At 38.5% G+C, this 21,824-nt stretch overlaps 1 protein-coding gene across 3 annotated transcripts in view; it reads left to right on the top strand.

Annotated features, from left to right (window-relative positions):
- Window positions 1-20,297, top strand: part of LOC5579996 (aryl hydrocarbon receptor nuclear translocator-like protein 1) — a 333,517-nt gene extending 313,220 nt beyond the window's left edge. For 2 of the 3 annotated variants that reach the window (XM_021840597.1, XM_021840598.1), the window contains 6 exons: window positions 16,309-16,550; window positions 16,608-16,797; window positions 16,862-17,093; window positions 17,153-18,163; window positions 18,235-18,380; window positions 18,786-20,297. In XM_021840597.1, the coding sequence (XP_021696289.1) occupies window positions 16,309-16,550; window positions 16,608-16,797; window positions 16,862-17,093; window positions 17,153-18,163; window positions 18,235-18,380; window positions 18,786-19,205 (2,241 nt within the window). In that variant the 3' untranslated portion in view covers window positions 19,206-20,297. The remainder of the gene's footprint in view (window positions 1-16,308; window positions 16,551-16,607; window positions 16,798-16,861; window positions 17,094-17,152; window positions 18,164-18,234; window positions 18,381-18,785) is intronic. The other variant, XM_021840596.1, reaches the window with a different exon arrangement.
- Window positions 20,298-21,824: the final 1,527 nt, after the last annotated feature.

Raw genomic sequence — 21,824 nt, 5'->3', positions numbered from 1 at the left:
TTCAAAAAACTTTTGTCATGAAATCCCAATACATTTCCGCAGGCCGTAGTTTGGTAATCACTGGCTTAGATATTGTTCTAGATAGAATCTCTCTCAAAAAGTATTTGCCTCCAGGTCGTCGATGACTAGATTGAACCAGTCAAGAAAACTGGAAGAAAAAAGCGGATCAAAGGTGATAAAGCAGTTGTTTCCAGTTTTGCAAAATCGCACAACAAATTGTGCTAAAATGCTTTAACATCTTATTTTTGCACAAAAACTGCGAATCAACTCAAATCGGAAAAGAAAATATTTTGACATACCAGATCAGTTTCAGGGAATCATAATGTTTATTATGTGACGTTCGCAAACATGTGCTATAACCCAATCAACCGCTAAAATACATGGCGCTTTTCTGCCGAATCATCGTCTTAATTGCAAAAGTTTCAGTCTTACCATTAGCGATCAATTCGGATGGTAAATTTACACAAATAATCGTTCTGTTTATCATTTTTCCTGCGTTTGTCACGTAGGTGATACCTTGTGACCTATTTATGACCATGATTGAGCGAAAAAGCGACCATGACCACGGAAATTTTCCCATCCATCTTAATTCACAGTTGCAAAGCGGCACATCCCATTTCGCACATCGGCGAGGGTCAAACCATCTAATTGAATCGGTTTTGGAGGCTTGAACTTTTATTTTTTCCAATATGTGAAATGGTATAGCTATTGGGGCTTGCTTGAGGCTTGGTGTTTTGCCCTCGTTGTAAAGCAAAATCACGCTCGAATGCAAAAATGGTGACTTCAGCTAAGAAAACGCTTGTAGCTGTGGAAATGGTTATATAACACTTGACTAAGAAAAAGGCTCTGCCTCAGTGTTACGTATCCACTGAGGCAGAGCCTTTTTCTTTACCGAGAAAAAATATTTATAAATTTATTGAATTACTAAATATTAAAACTTCAAATCGCTGGGGCAAAGGGTTAGAAAAAATAGTTTCGAAAGGGCAAAGAAATCGAGTAGACAAACAGAGTTGGTGCATCAGTTATGGCCAAAGTGATTGCCTATTGGACTATAGTCCGATAAGTGCATTTCTATTGAAAGATGACAAGTATATCTCGATATGCAAATATTTTAATTGGTTTAAATCTTGGAGCCCGAATAGCGGTAGCAGTGGGTCGTGGGTTCGAATGCCATTGATCGATGATCGATGATCGCCTGTTCGGGAAAACGGATTAGGAACAAAATGTCGAAAGACAAACCGTTAATTTTCAATAACGACAGGAGGTTAACTTTTTGAAATCTTGCTTGATTCAGTGTGCTAATGGATAACGTTTTGCGCATAGCGCATTATTCATTCTTTCCAAAGAGAATCATCCTCCCAAGAATTGCTTATTTCTTTCTACTTTTCTCTTTTCAACGTTTTGTCCTTTCGATGTTATTTCCTTTCAACGTTTTGGCATTCGACATTTCGGAATTCGACTTTTTTTTTACTCGCGAGTAATCGAACATGGTGTGAATTATTATAGTTTGATAGACTAATCGATTATATATTGAGGTGGTTAAAAAAATCATTTTTGCTCCACATCGCTCATTCGATTCCAGAACAAATTCTGAGTGTCCTCCCAAAATTTGAGCTCATTTGGTTGAAAACGGAGACTGTGTTGCAGAGATGAGTGTAGCACAAAGAATTGTTTGAACCACCCTAATCCATCAAATCGATAGTAAACTACATAGGGGGAGATCCCCCAGTACCGGACACTTAAGCCACTAAATTCATAATTCGAACAATATTGTTTTTATGGGCTCGTGTTGCCCATTTTTGATAAATATTATCATTTTTATAGTGTACAAAAATAAATTTGAAAATATAAATATGAATTTTGACATTGCATTTTGATGATGTATTTTAGTACCAAATTGATCGATCTTGAAAGGTGGCACCCAATACCGGACACGACCTGGAAATGCCTCGAATTCTGTAAATTTGAACATCATTGAATGTGTTTACTATAGGAATTGTATATAATTGCCAATTCAATGAATTTGCAACATTTACAAGAATAATTTGAGTTTTTCTTAGTTTGCAAGATGCCTATCAACAAACTCTTTCATATATGATGGAAAAAAGCTGTTCTGTTGATGTTGTTCTGAATGTTCATTCTTCTTAATTTTATTACATGTTTGATACCATGATCGACGGAACCCATGAAAAATGAAAGTATATTGAGACACTGATGCAATAATTACAAAGATATCATATAACAAATCAAGCTGTCCGAAATTGAGGGACAGGAGGTGCTTAACCAAAATTGTAATTTGTCTATATTTAGTTCAATTATGGTACAAAATACATTCATATTATCAAATAAGGATTATGTTCGATCATGCTTGCGGGATCCAAAGTATTTTTTCATATTCAAAATAATTACAAAATAGGCTCAAAACTAAGAGGATACGTCAATTTTTGAAAGATTTTCAAATTTTTCTACTTTTTTTAAAAGGCATTCATATTTCAAGGATGTGTTATTCTACGCAAACATTAGTCTACATAATAGCTTTCTTTTCTACTAATACACCATCTTGATTGGACCATGATTTCTTAATGTTTCGACTTTGTCCGGTATTGGGTGCTGTCCGGCACTGGGGGATCTCCCCCTACACAAGTTTAGTCAAAACCTCAAAATCTCGGAGAGGAGGAAGCTTTTTTCCAAAAGCACAATTGACTCTGAACAGCCCCAAACACGTTCACAAATTATTTTAGCTTCGTTTACTCGCGAGCACAATACTGCCCATAACTGCATATTTGTAACATTCGACAAAAGTAGGCATTGAGTAAATGGAATACCAAGTGTGCATTTTATGGCAGTATGGGAGGACACTAAAATTTCTAAAAATTACCAGGAACTCAAAACTGCTTATTTGAGGCTGATATTGTGTACAACTCATATCGCAACTACTGAATTGTCAGAAAGTAATTCTGATAGAAATTTCATTGCTATCACATTACGAGACCCATTTAAAATCTCAATGTGACTGTTATGCGGTTATAATTACTAATGTGACAAAACAACTTGGTATTTTTTTCGAATTTTCTATAACAATCTCACAGATTTCAGTTAGTTGATCGAAAGTATTTATCATTTGATGACTCTCCATTAGACCTATTCATATTTTCAAAAATGTCTGGAAACTCCCCAGTCAACCAATACTTTGATTTTTCATTGCGAAATGAACTTCTGGCCAAAATTTCACTCAATTTAGAGTAAATTTAGTTGTGCTTCAAATCAATTATGTGTTTTTGGGCTATTTTCAAGCTATAAAAAATCATAACTACCGAACGAAACATCAAAATTTATCGAAAATACTTCTACATAGTAGTTTATCCAATTCTACGAACTTTTGCCGAACACAATTTTATGATTGGAGCAAGTTTTAACATAGTTTGGTTGAGGTTTGTATCTCGAGGTTCTTGAAAATCTCTTTTTTCGGGAATTGTTTTCACTGAACAGCATGCCTGCATGAAAATTTCGGATTTTTAATTTCCAGACATGATGACAATGCATATCTAAAAGTCAATCCCGTTCAAAGTAACCATTTCTTCTTCTTTCTGGCGTTACGTCCCAACTGGGACAAAGCCTGCTACTCAGCTTAGTGTTCTTATGAGCACTTCCACAGTTATTAACTGAGAGCTTTCTATGCCAATTGACCATTTTTGCATGTGTATATCGTGTGGCAGGTACGAAGATACTCTATGCCCTGGGAAGTCGAGAAAATTTCCAACCCGAAAAGATCCTCGACCGGTGGGATTCGAACCCACGACCCTCAGCTTGGTCTTGCTGAATAGCTGCGCGTTTAAGTAACCATTTATCTTACGAAAATAAATTGTAAAAAATAGGTAATTATGAAGCACATTTGTAAATCCACTGTGGGTGAGCCAAGAGCACCACCGTGAGCTTCAATGAATACAAAAAATGAACACGTTAGCACTGCCTTTTCTCAGTCGATGATGATGATTGTTTTCAAATCGTTCTAAATGATCAGTGAAATGCGATCAAAACAATCATCACTCGGAGAGAAAAAGCAATGCTAACTTGTTCAATTCATTCGTTTCCGGTACATGTGTCATGCATGATTTAACTATCATCAGGTTGCGATGCGGTGCTCGATCTTTGGGCATTTATTGTAATTTATTGCCTTTAGCAACATGTAATCTGTTGATGGTCAATGAATTCATAAATGTATTATGTTTGATTCCCGTTGACTAGGGCCTGAAAAAATAATACCAATGCATGATTTATATACCATGTATATTGAGAAAACTGTAATTTCTGGGTACAGCGGAGTACAAATTTGGATCAAATCATGTTAAAACTCAATTAAATCTTGTTAGCGTGTTCGACAAACTTTAACAGAATAGAATAAGCTTTCAAATAGTGGTAATAGCAAGTGGTTTTGATTTTCCACATGCTAGTTATGATTTTTCAAACCTTGAAATAGGCCCAAAAACACATTTTCAACTTGAAGCATACTGAAATCTTTATCAAATGAGCTGAAAATTTGACGAGACATTGTTCTTAGCATGAGAATTCCGAATACTGCTTGACCGGTAGATTTCCAGACATTTTTTTAAATATGAACAGGTCTACTCTCCATGGTATTAACTCCATTTTGTCAAAAATGTCGAATGTGACTGTTTTGCAGTTATGGGCAGAATAGCTGCGAGTAAACCAGCACTCAGATTCTTGCGAGCATTTTGTTTTATTCTTGTTCCGGTTCAGCAGACATGTTCCCTTCTCCTTCACTGCATTCCAGAGCGTAGTGTTTCTTGGACGGGGGGGGGAGGGTGCTTGAGGATTGTGAATGTATTCGTTTTTTTTTATTTTGGCTTCAAAACGACCGTATTTATAGAAGTGATGTTTTCAAATCTACAAAGCGATTTTGACTATTTAGACAGCGTCACAAAAATGACATTTTTGCGTGTTTCAAGGATCAAATTATGTGTCTCTAGGTTACTTATGATTTTTGAATTTGAGGCCGTTCTCAGAAATGTTCCAGAACGTCACAATTTTTAGCTACAGGTCGCCAAAGTCGTATATAACACTGGTTTCATTGATGTATACGTTAAATTGAAAGCATGATTTATCTTTTTCTGTGATCTCTTCCACCAAGCTTGCATAGTAGGATTCATTATTTAATTTAAGATATAATTTGGTTGAAATTGCACGATTATATTTAGATTAAATCGACTTTTTCAACTTGCTTGCAGTCTCCATACAAAATTCTTTGTTTTTCTTTTATGGCAATATGCAATACTCACCTATACCTTCAAAAAATATTTTTTGGGCATTTCATTATGTGGCAATTTAGGCAAATGCCTAGCCTAGCTAAATTCAAGCTGAGAAACTTGCATGCAAGTTGGCCTAAATAGTCATTGCATTTTTACCAATATATCAAAAACTAGACGTGCTATGATATTTTTGAAAACAGCAATGGATTCAGCAACGCTTAATGAGGTAAATAGCGGTATTTTGGAGCTTGAGACAAAAATTTGTTCCGTTGAGTTATATGGTTTTGTTCAGGGTAGACGATCGTCACCGTCAAATGGAAAAAGTCGTCGATGAAACTGAAAAAAGAATCGTCATCGTTACTCAACCAGCGTTGGATGACGATTTGCTGCAATGGTCCGCCACAAAGGCTCTGCGTCATGACGAACAAATAAGCCTCCTTCGTTATAGTCGAATCTTCGTTCGGGAGCTCTGAGCCGACTAAAAATATGAACCGTGGCGTCGATAAATTATTAGCCTTTTTTGAAAAAATAAAACAAAAATAAAAAAAACAAAACGTATCCGGAACTGAACAAATGATCTCTGAATCGTCAATGTCAAGCGCTTACCAACAGAGCTATTGTTGAAGCTTGAGGAGCACGAGTTAAATCGCCAATACAAGCAATTCTGGGATGGCATTCGCCGTTTTGTGCATAGCAAGCGAATATACAATAAACTCCTCCTTCGTTTGAGAAAGGGGAGCGAACGGAATTAAGACAAAGTTGTTCGTTGACGATTTTGGATTGACGTTCGTCGTGCATTCTTTTGTCGATGACGAGATGACGACCTGCCAGAGTTATTATACTGGATGACGATGTCTTTTTTTATTTCGTCATCGCACTGTGACGAAGCTGACGATTGACTGCCCTGGTTTTGTTAACAAAAACTCATCATGTCATAACGCTATTTATTTCGTTAGGGCGGCCAGATAGAAACACGTGACAATCACTTTTTGATGGAATTTCATTCTAAATTGTCTGGTCACCTGACGCGCTATATTAAAAACATATCTTAATTTTATCGGCTTCCGAATTGCAGAAATGGAGGTGCATTGATACCTTGATCAAGTCATGCGTTCAAAACCGTCCTTATGGCTTATGATAAAACAGTCAAGTAGATGACTTTAAGTATTGAAAATGAGTTAATTCAAATCTCAAATGAATCAAATACAAAACACTCAGGGATAACGTAATCTACGACATAAATAAAGTAAATAATAATATAATATCAAGTAAATTCTCCAGAAGTGAAAATATCAAGTCAAAGAATCGATACTATTTTTTAAATTTTGATTGTTAAAGTCTTCAATAATCAATGTTGACGCTTCTATAACTCTAACCTCTGGTCTAAGAATGTAATATCTACGATTTACGAATTTATGTCACTTGTTCAACGAGAGTGCTACTTATTTCGTTTTTGATTCTTTGCACCTTTCTCCACCCTTACGGCATTTGTACCCTACGAATTTTTGTTCGTGAAATATTTTTTGCAAGCTCCAAATATTTTTCTTTTTTATTTATGTTTTCTTTCTGAATTCAACATTTAGTCTCTTTGAAATTTAAACCCCTTAAGGTGAAGATGAAACGAAGCCAAATTTTCAAGAGCACGAATCTGGAGAACTGTTTGAGCTGAAAACTTAATCGATTGGTCACCATCTGCTAGTGACCAATCTATTAAATTTTCAGCTAAAATGGATGTTTGGTTCTCCGGATTTGTGCTTTTGAAAATTTGAGGTTTGGCTTCGATTCATCTTCACCTTAAATCCCTTTTTTTCCTTTTGAGTTGTTTGAGGTATTTCGATTCAGTTGCATGTTCCTGTGGGACGGAATTAAGATCAATCGTTTCCCGTTCACGATATTGAAGTGCGAAAAGTCTACTGTTCGGTCGAGAATGGATTTTCAACTGTTGAGCTCGTTTCATACAAATTACTCATTTTTATTGTTGCAACGTTATGTTTATGTTATTTCCAAATGACCTTTTAATGTTTCATATAATTTCCGTAATTACCGAAAATAACTCTTGAATGGTTAGACTTTATGAATGTTGACTTTTTTTTTAACTTCTATCAATATATTTTACCTTGAGACAAAAATGCAAAACAAGTGCTAAGTAAGAGTCGTATTTATCCTCCATTTCCATGGATCGTATTGCAGACCAGATCATTTTCCTCCCTCACTAACCAAATCTTTTTCCTCGCTCACTAACCAACACTCTTCCCATGATGTTGTGGAGATGCAGAGGTTTTCTCGGTCTCTAGAAGCAACAATCATTAAACAATAACATTCCTTCCTCATCCATCCATTGATCAATAATTTGAGATCTGCTCAAATGTGCTCTTCGAGAATAAGCCAAAAGTCACATTTGATCAATTAAGGAGAAGCAATTATTGATATGTACCGTCACTCTATGCTATGCTTAAACCCATTCTTTTTCCTTTCGAACCATTGCCAGACACACTATTGGACAATTTGAAACATTTCCATAATTATTTTGCACGGATTAAACAAAACTACAGTGTTTGTAACTCAATCATAAACCATTAGTATGTTCCAACTGTTTCAACTCCATCTAAAAGTACTTTCGGAATATCCTAGAGCCGATTCCGGAACCCTGGAAAAGGACAATCCGATGTTTGCAAACCACATCATACGACACATCAGTGGTCAAGATTTTTCTCCAGGAGTATAATATGATGCAAAATTAGAAACTTTTTGCAACATAGGGTCATTTATAAATACTTCGGGATGTTCTGGAGACGATTCAGGGACCCTGCAAAGGACAACTATTTTATGATTGCAACTAATGTCATGCGATACGTCAATCTTCGGGATTTTTCGATGCGATTATAATACAATGCAATCCGAATAAATCATTGTAACCAGTGACGCGGAAAGTGGGTAGGACAGGTAGGACATGTACTACGCACAAAAACACCTGGGTAGGACAGTCAAAGGGGGCCCAGATAGCCGTAGCGGTAAACGCGCAGCTATTCAGCAAGACCAAGCTGAGGGTCGTGGGTTCGAATCCCACCGGTCGAGCATCTTTTCGGGTTGGAAATTTTCTCGACTCCCCAGGGCATAGAGTATCTTCGTACCTGCCGCACGATATACACATGCAAAAATGGTCAATTGGCATAGAAAGCTCTCAGTTAATAACTGTGGAAGTGCTCATAAGAACACTAAGCTGAGAAGCAGGCTTTGTCCCAGTTGGGACGTAACGCCAGAAAGAAGAAGAAGAAGGACAGTCAAAGGATTGTCTTACCCAAGATTCTCGTTATTCACGTACTGATTCTCATGGAGGATGGGAGACACGATAACATTTTTTATGGTTTCTCATGCCTAGAAAAGCGTGACATGCACTCTTAAAAATAATGAGTTTTACAAGCGACGTATACGTGATTGCACTAAATAATTTTGTGACTCAAACTCAAATACAGCAGAATTTTATGTTTAAGATGACGTATTATGAAATTTAAATTCAAAAACGTATTTTTACAGACACATAAAATATAATCAATGTGATTTCAAATTTCAGTTCCAGTCACCATGCAAGTTCAATGACGGACTCAATTTTTTGTTTATTATAGCGTAAATTTACATTCCCATATTAACATGACCGTCGACCGTGGTGACAACGCCATGAAAATGGTCAAGTTTGTTTTCAAGCATAGTCGGTGCAAGACGTCGCGAGTGTTTTTCGCAAAAAACTTTCGAAGTAATAAAGAAATTGTTTGGAGTTCTTGGAATATTACAAATTCAAAGAAAATATTCGTTCTTCGCTGCATATGATTTTCTTGAGATTGGTCGTGTGACTGTCTATAATTTGTTCAAACAGTGCGTGAATATTTGGAACCTAATCAGAAAGGAAGAAAAGAGAACATTTCGTTCCAGCTGATGTTTGATACCAGAGTGCAAATTTGCGGATTTGGTGATATACGATCATCAACAAGAAAGCCTAAATTCTTTAATGATATTAACAACAAGTATGGTTTAATGTTATTGTATCCAGTAATCAAAAGGAGTTATTTTGTTTCTCTATGAAACATGGGAATGTGTGTGGTGTTTTGGGAAAGCAGTTCCTTCATTGAGGATATTATGTGGTGGAGACTCCACCAAGAAGGAGATCTTGCTACAGCGTATGAAATTGCTCTACTTTTCAGGGCCAACGAAAACGATAAGTAATCACATATTTTGCTCAAAAATTATTATAATCACAAAAATTGCTCAAAAATTATTCATATTGCAACCAGTGCTCTGATAATATTATATTCAAATATTGTTTGCTGTACACATGCAAATACATGTCATGGCGTGAGAGTAAGTTTGTTTGAACTTACTTTCACGTCATGCCGTGTATTTTTTTTTTTGTTTCGTTGTGTTCATGTAATTTAAAGAATAAATGTAAATTCGTGTCAATTATTTCGCTTCTTTTATGTGCATCTAAGAAGATTGAAATTTACAAGAAATTTTCTAAGGCTGGGGTTTTGCATGATCCTCAAAAGTTCTGGCTCGTGAAAAGAATGTTTGAGAATATCTATAGTGAAAATTCAGGGATTCTAACTGTAATAATTGCTACAAGAATCTTCTTCAACCATTAGAAAAACAAATAGAGCAATCCTCTACAGTCTACGGCATTGCTGAATTAATCAATGAATGGTTTCTTAAAATATCTATGGACAACTCTGTATATGTTTTGGAACAAAGTGTCATAAGCATTCCTGAAAGTAATTCTTAGAGGTTTCTCGAACATCGGTAAAGAATTATCAGAAGATTATTGGCGAATCTTTGGATGAAGTAATGGATTGATATATTACTATTATTGGCTTTATTAGGGAGATGTTCAGCCCGTGGATGGTTCATCTCCAATGGATTAATCTAATTCCAGTCGCATATTGTTATACACAGCACAAGTATGATGGTGTTAGCGATTGACGGTTTTCAGAGCTATTTCTATAGAATATGGACTCCATTTCAATGCAAGTCTTTAAAAATTCTCGTTTTTTGATGGAAGGTCTCTAAAATATCAATTTTTACCAAAATTGTATCTAAAGTCTCTTTTTTGCTTATTCCGTTTGCATTGAATCCTGATGCAAAATTGAACAGGCTCCAAAGAAATCTTCAGAGACTATAACGGGTTCGTTATGGCGAAAGCTTAAGGAATTATTGTAGTGATTTTATTTAGAATACTTTCAGGGTCTTCTACAGCGATCTCTCCGGAAATTCTGTCAATACTCTTAGAAGAATTTCGCCATAAGTTGCTCCTGGAAATCCTTAAAAAATTTGTAAGATCTTCCAAAGTGCTCTAGGGATAAAAATTAGCTTAAGGGTTCGTATGGATTGCTTCAAGAATTCATCCACGTTTCCTCTTATACATCCAAAATTTCTTTAGGGGTTCAATAAACAAATCTATTTTTCGCTAGAAATTTGTCTAGCTTTCCATCCAAGTATTACTCCTACAGTTTTACCCAAGGTATTTATAGAAAGGTACATTGATCTAAGCAGTCAGTGGATGCGGGCTGGGAGGGAGGCACCGATACTACACGAAATATAGAACAAAGTTTGTTTGAACTGCAAGATAACTCCAGCTTGCCAACAACAATCAAGGCAGGCTTGGGGAAAATCGATAGTTTTCTTTTGTTGTGTACTTTCGATCTTTCCTGACAAACATGGAAAAAAGGCCACAGTTTTCTATGCACCAAATATTAATTTTCATTGGAAAAAAGTAAAACCATGCGTTTTTCAATACTTTATATTCAATCAGTTGAAAGGTGCTTACGTGACATTACTTGCATTATGTGCATGAATTGATTCTCATTCAATTTTTGTCACTTTTGATGAAATGCGAAAATGCGTTTCGATCAGTTACGCGCTTTTTCCATGTTAGTCCAATGTTTGAGATCTGGGCTCAAAGTGACAGTTCGTGACAGCGGAATCCCGGCTCACTATGACGTACAGAAATTTTGTATTGGTTTCTCCCTCTCAGGATGCGGGGAATGATAAGCAGCGAGGGGGTAGAAAATGACAGCTGGTGAGTTGGCTGGCTGGCTACTTCCTTTCCCCTCCGCTGATTGATCTCGTTTCCATGGCACAATTATTATTTTTTTATGTTATCAAAAACAAATTGAAAATATGTGCTCTAGCAAAGACAGATTCCGAGTAGAAAGCTTGGTAAGCGTATTTTCTGGTTTAAATCCATGTCTTACTTCAATTATCTAGTTCTAGAATGTCGTGATTGTGCATTGAAACGAAATTCATACTCGACAAGGACCTACATGCACTCATTCTGTTGCTGCTAATCTGATGTGAAATGCAAATTGTCAGCTTGTTTGAGACATCAATTGGCCACTGTGCTTTACTCGGTTTTATTTCGAATTAAGTAAAAAGTTTTGAGCTATGAAGGTGGTTATGATTGAAAACTAAATTATATTCTTCTTATCAGGTTGTTCCTTGTAACGGTGAGAGACAAAATAGAGCATGAAGGTCGCTGAAATGGTGTCTCATTTTGATCGTTTTTCGGAGTTGCATTACATTTAGTTAATTACATTACATATTAAGGTCTTTAATTGCATTACCATCGAGTCAGCTTTTTGTCATGAAAATGGATGATCAGCACTGAATAATTTAAAGAATTAATTCGAAAACAAAATTCTCAAACTGCGGTTGATTGTCAGGAAACAAAGTGAAGTGGTTTAAGGGGAAACATGTTGCTAGGATCTCAAGGCTTGCTGACCTGATAAAGCATAACAAACCAGTCAGCTGTCTGATTGTTTTCCAATATGGCGGAATGCCCTATTTGACACATTGAACTACCTCCCTTTAAATACCTTGGTTTTACCAACATTTCATAAGAAGTTTCTCAAAAAATCCCCATACAATCTTCAAAAGTTTATTTGACTTTAAAACAAACAACTTTTATAAAATCCAAGAGTACCTAGAGTAACAGGTACTTTAGAATTTTCTTATAAAATATCTAACAGATTTGATTTTTCTGATTCTGCTGATATACTTTCAAAACTGAATTTTTATACACCTACTCGTCACTTGCGCAATCGTTACTTGTTCACAGTAGGTCATCATCGCACGAACTACGCTAAATTTAGTCCGTTGAATCAGATGATGACTGTATATGATCAGCATTGTGAAATGATTGATGTTAACATGTCTCGAACAAAACTGAAAAAATACTTTTTTGATAAACAAAACAATAATAATCGAGGAATGTATTATGAATCGAGTATACTCAATAAATTTATAGCATATAACACACATAGATATTAAGAACACAATGTAATTTAGAATGGTGTACAAAATGCTTGACGTCAAATAATCAAAATAAACAAAATTCCCTGGAGATATTCCTAGATAAAATCCTGAACAAAAAACTTTCAAAACTTACCTGAGGAAATCTCAAAGAATTACTGGAAAAATTTCTGTAGGAATCTCTGGAGCAATTGCTGAAGGTATTATCAGAGAGAATCCCTAGTTGAAATCTTACATAAATCCTGAAAGACAATTTTGAAGGAAATCCCTAAAAATTTCTGGAGAAGTTATTGATTGAATTTTAGAAGACGTTTAGATCAGGAATCTAGGAGGATTTCCCAGGGATAATCGATGGATGTATCACTGTATAAAATCTAGGAGGTGTTAGGACTCTCCTGAAAAACTTCTCAAAGAGTTCTTATGAGCACTTCCACAGTTATTAACTGAGAGCTTACTATGCCTATGACCATTTTTGCATGCGTATATCGTGTGGCAGGTACGAAGATACTCTATGCCCTGGGAAGTCGAGAAAATTTCCAACCCGAAAAGATCCTCGACCGTAGGGATTCGAACCCACGACCCTCAGCTTGGTCTTGCTGAATAGCTGCGCGTTTACCGCTACGGCTATCTGGGCCCCATTTGTCCTATCTATGGTTTCAAACGTGGACGCGCCTCTGATTGTAACATAGAATCTTTCGACATAAGGCGGCATCCATTTATTACGTAACGCTAAAATTGGAAATTTGTGACCACCGCTTTTTGTATGAAAATTTTTGAATTTTTGTATGAGCCGTAACGCTTGAGCCTAGCGCACCCCCCCCCCCTCCCCCTAGAGCGTTACGTAATTTGTGGATGCCGCCAAAGGCCATTTTCACATACTGCCGGGATGCTCTGGAGCTGATTAAACCGATGATTACAAACTCTATCACATCACATCAATCTTCAGTATTTTACGCTGGGAGTATAAAACGAGGCATAATCAATAATTCATTGCAACATAGGGTCAATTACAAATACTATCCAGATGTTCTGGAGCCTTTTCCGAGACCCTGAAAAAGGACACACATTTTATGATTGCAACATCGAAACATCAATCTTCAAGATTTTACGCTAGGAGTATAATGTGATGCAAATTGAGTAACTGCCTACAACAAAGAGTCATGAGAAATTACTCAAGTTGATTCATATTATACTCCCAGTGAAATTAACTTCCGCATGATATTGATAGCAATCATTGGATACATGTCTTTTTCAAAGTCCCCTGCTTCGACTCCAGAATATTCCGGAAGTACATATAAATGGTCCTATGCTACAAAAAATTACTCAATTTACATCATATTAAGCTCCCAGTGAATAATATTGAAAATTGATGTGTCGCATGATAGGGTTTACAATCATCAAATTGATGTCCTTTTCCAAGGTCCTTAAATCGGCTCCAGAACATCACGGAGTGATTGTAAATAAACCTATGTTGCAAGAAACTACTCAACTTGCATCATATTATACTCCTGGAGAACATTCTTGAGGATTGATCTGTCCTATGATATGGTTTGCAAACATCGGAATGATGTCCTTTTCCACGGTCCCGGAATTGGCTATAGGATATTCCAGAAGTATTTGTAGATGTTGCATACTCATATGCATTGTATTACACTTCTGATGTAAAATCTTGAATATTGATGTGTCACATGATATGGTTTGGGCTGATCAAATTTTGATTCCCAATTGATGCCCGAGAAACCGATTCCAGCGAATCCAGATCTGGCCAGAAAGGTTCCGAATGAGTTGGAATATACTAATGATTTATGATTCAGTTATAAACACTGCAGTTTTATTTGATCAGTGCAAACTAATTATGAAGATGTCTCAAATGACATTCAGATAGACCCCACGAAACATCCGTATAAATCCGGAACAACCGTTCGACTGAGGTTCCAGGTACAGGTCACGGTTTTTATCAAGATGGCTTTGCAAAGTGAATTATTTGTCAAATTCTAGGCAATTCCCGCCTAAGGAATCTTGCTGTTATAAAGTTTTGAAATTTACATGTACACGACGAAACAAATTGAAAATGAAACTGCGAAAAGAAACCACGTGCTCCGGTGGGGATCGAACCCACGACTCCCTTATCGCTAAATGGGCGCTTCAACCTACAAGCTGAGGAGCCCCTTGAGAGACCTCGACGCTCGAAGGTGAACTGAACAGTTTTCGCAGTTTCAATTTCAATTTCAGCTTAAAAAGTTCAGTATCACCTAAAACAGAATATTATTTTACTTTTTAATTTTTGTGTGAGCTGTAACTCTTGAGCCAAACTACTCCATCCCCATCAACATTTACATTATTTTTGGACGGTGCTAAAGTAAAAAAAAATAATCGAAGAGAGTCAAGGGTAGATTGAGTGGGAATATGAACATAAGGTCAAAATAACAAATGGTTGAAATGGATTTGCTTGATGAGAATTTTTCATTATTTAAAAAAAATTGACCTTTTGTCGTTCAACCTTCTGTCCTTTGGACCATTTGCATTTTGACTTTTTGCCATAGATTCGATTGAGTAAGTAGGTTGGTTTGACTTTATTAACGAGATTTTTAGCCCTGGACTAGTTCATCTCGGGACCAACGGCTTTACTTCCCTTCCGAAGGAAGTCGTCACTATAACTTTTTACGTCATAAGTGACTATGTCAGGGATGGGATTCGATCCCAGGTCCTCGGCGTGAGAGGCGAGTGTTCTAACCACTACACCAGGTCCGTCCCCGATTGATTGAGTAAGTAGTATCTGGTAATCATTCCTTAAAATCTCGTTTTTAAAATTTTACTGAGTCAGTGTTGTATCGATACTCTTAGTCTCTTTATGAGAAAATTCAACTAACACTGTTTTAAATTCGTCGATATTTCAAGATTGCCTCACACAGAAGATAAGTGGGTTTTTCTTCACACTCGGAAATTATTTTATTACGCATTTTATATGTGAGTAACAAAAGATCAGTTCATAGCCAATATTGATAAAACGCATGATACGCATAGCAAGGCATAATAACTCTCAGGCGCTATGAGATGATATAACAATCTTGCACATCCTATGCGTGTAACACCTAAGTGTGTAATGATTGAAGTTAGCAGAGAAAATTCATAAATTCGAAGGACGCACAACCATAATAAACATACCCCGCTCTTGCTAATCTCAATCCTACCACAAAACCATTCTCAAGATTCTAAATAGCACTCGATCGGCTAGGGCAGCTGCAGAAATTACGCCGTACTTTTTGTTGTCCATAGTCCAGTACTCACAGAAGTACCTCCACTCCACGAAGTCGTCCAGAAAACGGCCCAACGGCACTCAGCGCAGCAGACCAGGCACACGTCTCTGGTCCGTGTCGTGCAACAGTGCACGTTACAATTTATATTACTACGCAAATATTTACCCATCGCCACTTAGTGTAGTATTTAATTAAAGTCGAGAACTGGCCTACAGCTACTGCAAGCAATAAAACTTACATTGTAGGCGCGCACACGGTCTTACGTAAGCCAGCGGCAAACACGTTCTAACTAGATGCCTTCATGGAAGTGTCGCCGGCGGCCGTTGATACGTCTCATACGTCCATCCGGGCAAAACATTACTTATCAAAGTAACGACTTTTTAATATGATTTCATCGGCCATCTCCTGATGTGTGCTATAGCAATGAAATGTGCCCCCTGTTTGATAATGCGTTCGTTTTCGTTCTGGCTTTTTCTTCCCTTGTTTAGACCGATCTCTACGGCCAAAATCTGTTCAACCTGATTCACCCGGATGATCACAATTTGCTCAAGCAGCAGCTGGTGCCCAACAACTTAGTCAATTTGTTCGACTCTGCGGTGTCAGCTCCATCGACGAGTCGAACATCCAGCGGAACGGAGACGAGCGCGGAGGAGCAACAGCGAAAGTCGCAGGACGAGGAAGACGAGATTGATCGCAAGTTGCGACAGGACAGGAGGAAGTTCACGTTAAGGTAAGCAGAGGTGTTGATCTGTCGATGTTCTGTGAGATTAACGTTTTAAAATTACAGGATCGCCAGGGCAGGACCTCGATCTGAGCCAACAGCATACGAGCTAGTCACGATAGATGGATTCTTCAGGCGTGCGGATGCCGCTCCACGAGGAGAACGACCAAGTGGTCCCTCGGGTCTGCAGCTCTTGAGGAGGGCACGCGGCCGCGACGATGGGATTACACTGCAAAGCATTAATGGGAATGATATTGTAAGTGTTCCTAGTAGTAATTAATCTAAAGGCAATTTATCAACTAATGCGATTCAAATTGCAGGTTCTGGTAGCAGTGGCTCGCGTGCAAAAGGTGCCAACGATCTGTGATCGATTGATTGAGGCTTGCAGATATGAGTACAAAACGCGTCACCTGATCGACGGCAGGATAGTGCAATGTGATCACCGGATATCGGTCGTGGCTGGATACTTGACGACGGAAGTTTCCGGGCTGTCACCGTTTACCTTCATGCACAAGGACGACGTCCGATGGGTTATCGTGGCCCTTCGGCAGAGTAAGTTGATTCTCAATTTCTTGAAAATTTCTCTCTGTATTAACATTTCCTGCTTTCAGTGTACGATTACAGTCAGAACTACGGTGAGTCCTGCTACCGATTGATGACACGAACGGGCGACTTTGTGTATCTGAAAACGCGTGGTTACCTGGAGGTGGACGACAGCTCAAAGAAGGTTCAGTCGTTCGTGTGCATCAACACCCTAGTCTCGGACGAAGAAGGTCGACGGCTTGTGCGAGAAATGAAGCATAAGTTCTCCGTCATTGTTGAGGCGGATGAACTCCCCGATGAAAGTGACGAACCGGCAGTCGAAAATCCAACTCAAATTGAAAAAGCCGTGCTGAACCTGCTGACGAACCTACACTCGGAAGATGACGAACCATCGGAACGGGCACTACCGTCGAATACTTCGCAAGAGACGGATGGGTCGGAAGGATCTCAGCTTGCCATAATAGCACCAAGTTCAAAGGCCGTCAAGTCGGCTATCGTCAAGAGCATGAACGTGATTGCGATCGCTTCCAAGAAGATGTCGAACGGAAGCAATTCACCACTGAGAGACTCTACTGGAGCTAGTCCCAGATCGAAAGATCACTCTGGCAGCCCTTCGGCGATCATCACAATGCAGCGACCTTCCGTTCTGCAGAAAGCACACAGTCCGGCCTTGGAATCGCGAGTGCCTCCACTACATGGTACCGATCACGATTTCATTCAACCATTCTCGCCGGCTGGTAGCACAAGTAGTAGCAGCAGCAGCAGCGGTTCCGTATTCTCACCTGCATCACACCAGCGAAACAGCCGAAGTCCGTTCGGAGGCAGCATTCCGCCAACATCTCCACCGGCCATTGCTGCCACTCCGTCAACGTCGGTTTCACGAATCGTTGACAATACCGCAAGTGGCCACAGTCGATCGATCAGCGTGCTCAAACGGACCCACAGCAACAGCTGCCTGGACAGTTCCGATGGCTCCTCCATTGGGCACACGGCTGACTTTGTGGTCCAGAAGCGCCCGAAGATCAACACCATACTCGATCTGGACACATGCAGGACCAGGCTTTCAAATCCGGCAACGGGTGAGTGTGTTATACTGGGGTTTGAAGTGATGACAGAGAATTTACCTAATGTTGGATTTCTTTCGTTCTAGATCTCATAACAATGTTGCCGCAAGCCTTTCACGCAGTCGATCAGTCGCTGTTAAAGGTGGATGATGATACGGCCAAGCTGCGGGCCCAAGTCAGTGGATATGAAAATTTGCAGGGCAAATCGCTGCAGCAGTTGGACAGCATAGTGGTAAGCTTCGATTAATGATGGGTTAGATAAGAGTTTAGAGGTAAACGTTCAACAATTACCTACCGAATATCCAATAAATTTCCCCTCAAGTAGTCTTACAGTCAGGTTTCCTATCAGACACATGGTTGGGGGGCGTTATAGGAATCCATGTTATAGGAGACCCAGAGCTTATGGGATTTCATCAATATGGAGGCGTTGTTGAATATCTTGTTTGGGTTAAGATACTACAGTCTTGGGTAAAGTTTCAGTGCTTAGTACGATCTACCTTTAGAAGTTGAGGATAATCCTTTTAGTTGAGAACTTGGCCAGCAGGGGCGCTTTTTCTGATTTGTACTAACTAAATTATTTTTTAATATCCGATTCTTTCACTAATTCAAGCTCTCTTCCTTATCTCTCACACCACAGGAGGCATCACACGAGCAACGGAATGTGCTGCAGTCAATTAAGCAGGAGCTAACCCAATTCCAGTCCAACAATGGAAGCAACGACCAGGATGGCGCTGGCGGACGGGGACCAATAGTAGTCAACGACCTTCTACCCGGTGGGGGCGCCATCGTAGACGATCTGGATCCACCCTCGCTCATGATGGAGGACTTCCCGAGTGACAGCTCAAACCTGATGGCCGATCTGGACAACAACGGAAGCCTTCTGGAGGGCGATTCCCCGCTGGAGTTTTTCAGCTCCATCAACACTCCGCTTATTTCACCCACGACGGCCACGGCTTCGGTCATCACGTCGAGTAGATCGGTTGGAGGAACCGGTACCGGAGGAGCATCAGGGACGGCCGGATCGTTCTACCAAGGTGCCGATTTAAATCCGAGTTAATGAAAACTTTGACCGCGTGATGGACGACCAGTCGAAGCGATCCTCGTGGTAGCGAGAGAATGTAAAGAAGCGCGAGCTTATGAATTCAGCTAGGTGTCGTTCCTTCAATGTAGGAAGACTATGCTGAATGTTCAACGGATGCGCAGAATGTAGTGTGAATGTGTGTATTTTGTAATAAAACTAACGAGTGTGTTTATAATGGTAGTTTTAAGGCGTCATTTAAGTCCAAGGAATACAAAGAAACTAAGCTATTGTAGTTTACACGATATTGTGCATATAGTTTAACGTGTTGTGTAAATCGACGATTAAGGCAAACATGAGTGATATGAGTTTTTCACATTGAAATTGATAGTATTGTTCCCATCCACAAAATTTTTCCGCGTTATTGACTATATTATTAACGAGAATCGTACCTACGAAAAAATAGATGGCAAAAGATATAGCGAATGAGTCTTATAACTAAGTAAACAGATGGTACTGTAATTTGTAAGTTTGTTGGTAGTTTTTAAGAAAAAGAGTGTTTTATTATAATCCTTCTAAATATATATATTTTATTTAGTTTATAATTTTCTAGCTTTACATATTTGAAAATAAACTCAAATAAACAGAATACAAAGGTTTAACTAGTGCCCGCGCACGTGTAACATTGATTTTATTGATACACTGTAAATATCCCAATAGAAAAATACCCATTTGAGAAGGTAACACAAACCCTGTTCTAATGTTTAATCTAGGAAAATTTCTCGTTCTGCATGAAAAGCCCGGTTAAGAGGTTTTTATTTGCCGATTGTGCGCAAACGGCAAACACTGTTAAACTGATTATTCAATGTGGTAATCGAAACATGTGAAACACAGGACGGAAATAATGATAAACCAATAGCTGCTAATGATTGAATAAACACATACACACACACATCGGCAAAACCATTTCTTAACGAAAAGGAGAGGAGGCAACAATTCACGGATATCTATGGATCCAAAAAAAATCTTGTCTGTAATGTGTACTTTAGTGTTTAAGACTAAATCCTACCAATAACATACAAACAACCAACCAACCAACCAACCAACCAACCATCCAACCAACCAATAAACTCAAAAACTAAAGCACATGGTGTAATTAATGGAGAAAATAAAATGAGGAAAATGCATAATACATTCCTAGTGAGTTTTTGTAATGAACTAAAAGAAAGTTTTGCGTCTTATCATTATTTGCGAAACGGCAGCTTGGAAGTATTGTAATACAAAGCTGGAAGTATTGTAATACAAATGATAGTTTCTCATGAGACCCTTGTAAATCTTCTGTTGAAAACCCAGGTGAGTTTGTATGGAGTCTAATGAGAATACAGGAAGGTTCCTGATGAGAATACTGGGAGGATTCTGATACCCGAGCAGAAGAAAATAACTACTGAATACCAAATTGAGGTATTCCATACCAGATAATTTCCAATACTTACAACCTGAATGAGGTATGAATGAGGCCTGCGTAAAAGGTAAAATACCTCAAATAATACCTTCTGCATATTCTACAAATACCAAGCTGATAATTTGATCAGGTATTGTAATACCTAAATGATACGTGATGGATTTTCATATAAAAGTGAATTTTTTCAATAATAGTTCAATACTTCCAGCAGTCCTCAATACCTATCGAATACCAAAATGATGTATTTTTAATTGTTTTAAACATTTTTTTTTCAAAAACCATTACAATATCAAAATAAGGTATTGACAACTGAAAAGTACCTAATTATGATATGATACCAAAATATGGTATGCATAAGTTATTGCGAGTTATTATTTCCTCCTCGGGTACGAACGATGGATGAATTTTGCTGAGAATTCAAGAAGGAATCTGTTGGAAATCCTGAAAAGATCGTATTGAGAATCCTAGATAGATTATTTTGAGAATTTTAAAAGAAGTCTGATGAAGTTCCTGGAAGAAATCTAATAGAATCCTGAACGGGTTTTGGATGAAAATCCTGGAAGATACGAATGAGAATTCTCGAAGTGTTCTGATGAGATCTTGAAAGAATTCTGACGGGTGTCGTGATTTTTGGTCATCGCCTTCAGCGGTCGCGGAGGGACAGCAACGTGGTGCTGTGGATCAGCCATGATGGCTCTTGTGGGGAAGGAATCGACCCACTACTGCATCAGAACGAATCTTAAAAGTGGTACTCAGCAAATAATTTGAAAATCTCTCCACTCCCCATACCATGGCTAAAGCCTCTTTTTAGGTGTGAGGATATTTCTGCTCCGTCGGGGATAACGCCTTAGAGGCACACGCAATTACTCTTGGGCTGAAATCTCTATCAAATTGGACTAGGACCGCACCCAGACCGTGAGTGAGGCATCGACGTAAAGCTCAGTTTTGTCGGTCTGGTTATAGTACCCTAAGGTCTTGATTTTCGTCCAAGCGGTATGAGTAAGGTATTCAAACTCCCGATCTAAATCCTCTGACCAATAAAACTGATCCGCTCGAGCTAGCTCCCTCAATTGCCATGTTTTGTCCGCTCGATGAGGAATGAATCTATCAATATAATTAATCAAGCCAAGGAAACTCCTAGCTTCATCCTGGTTCTCTGGCTTCCGAAAGTTCTGAATTGCACGACTCTTCTCGTC

Source organism: Aedes aegypti, chromosome 2 (assembly GCF_002204515.2).
Source record: "Aedes aegypti strain LVP_AGWG chromosome 2, AaegL5.0 Primary Assembly, whole genome shotgun sequence".
Lineage (NCBI taxonomy): Eukaryota > Metazoa > Arthropoda > Insecta > Diptera > Culicidae > Aedes > Aedes aegypti.
The sequence above is the reverse complement of the archived record's forward strand: the minus strand, read 5'-3'. Positions and strand labels throughout refer to the sequence as shown.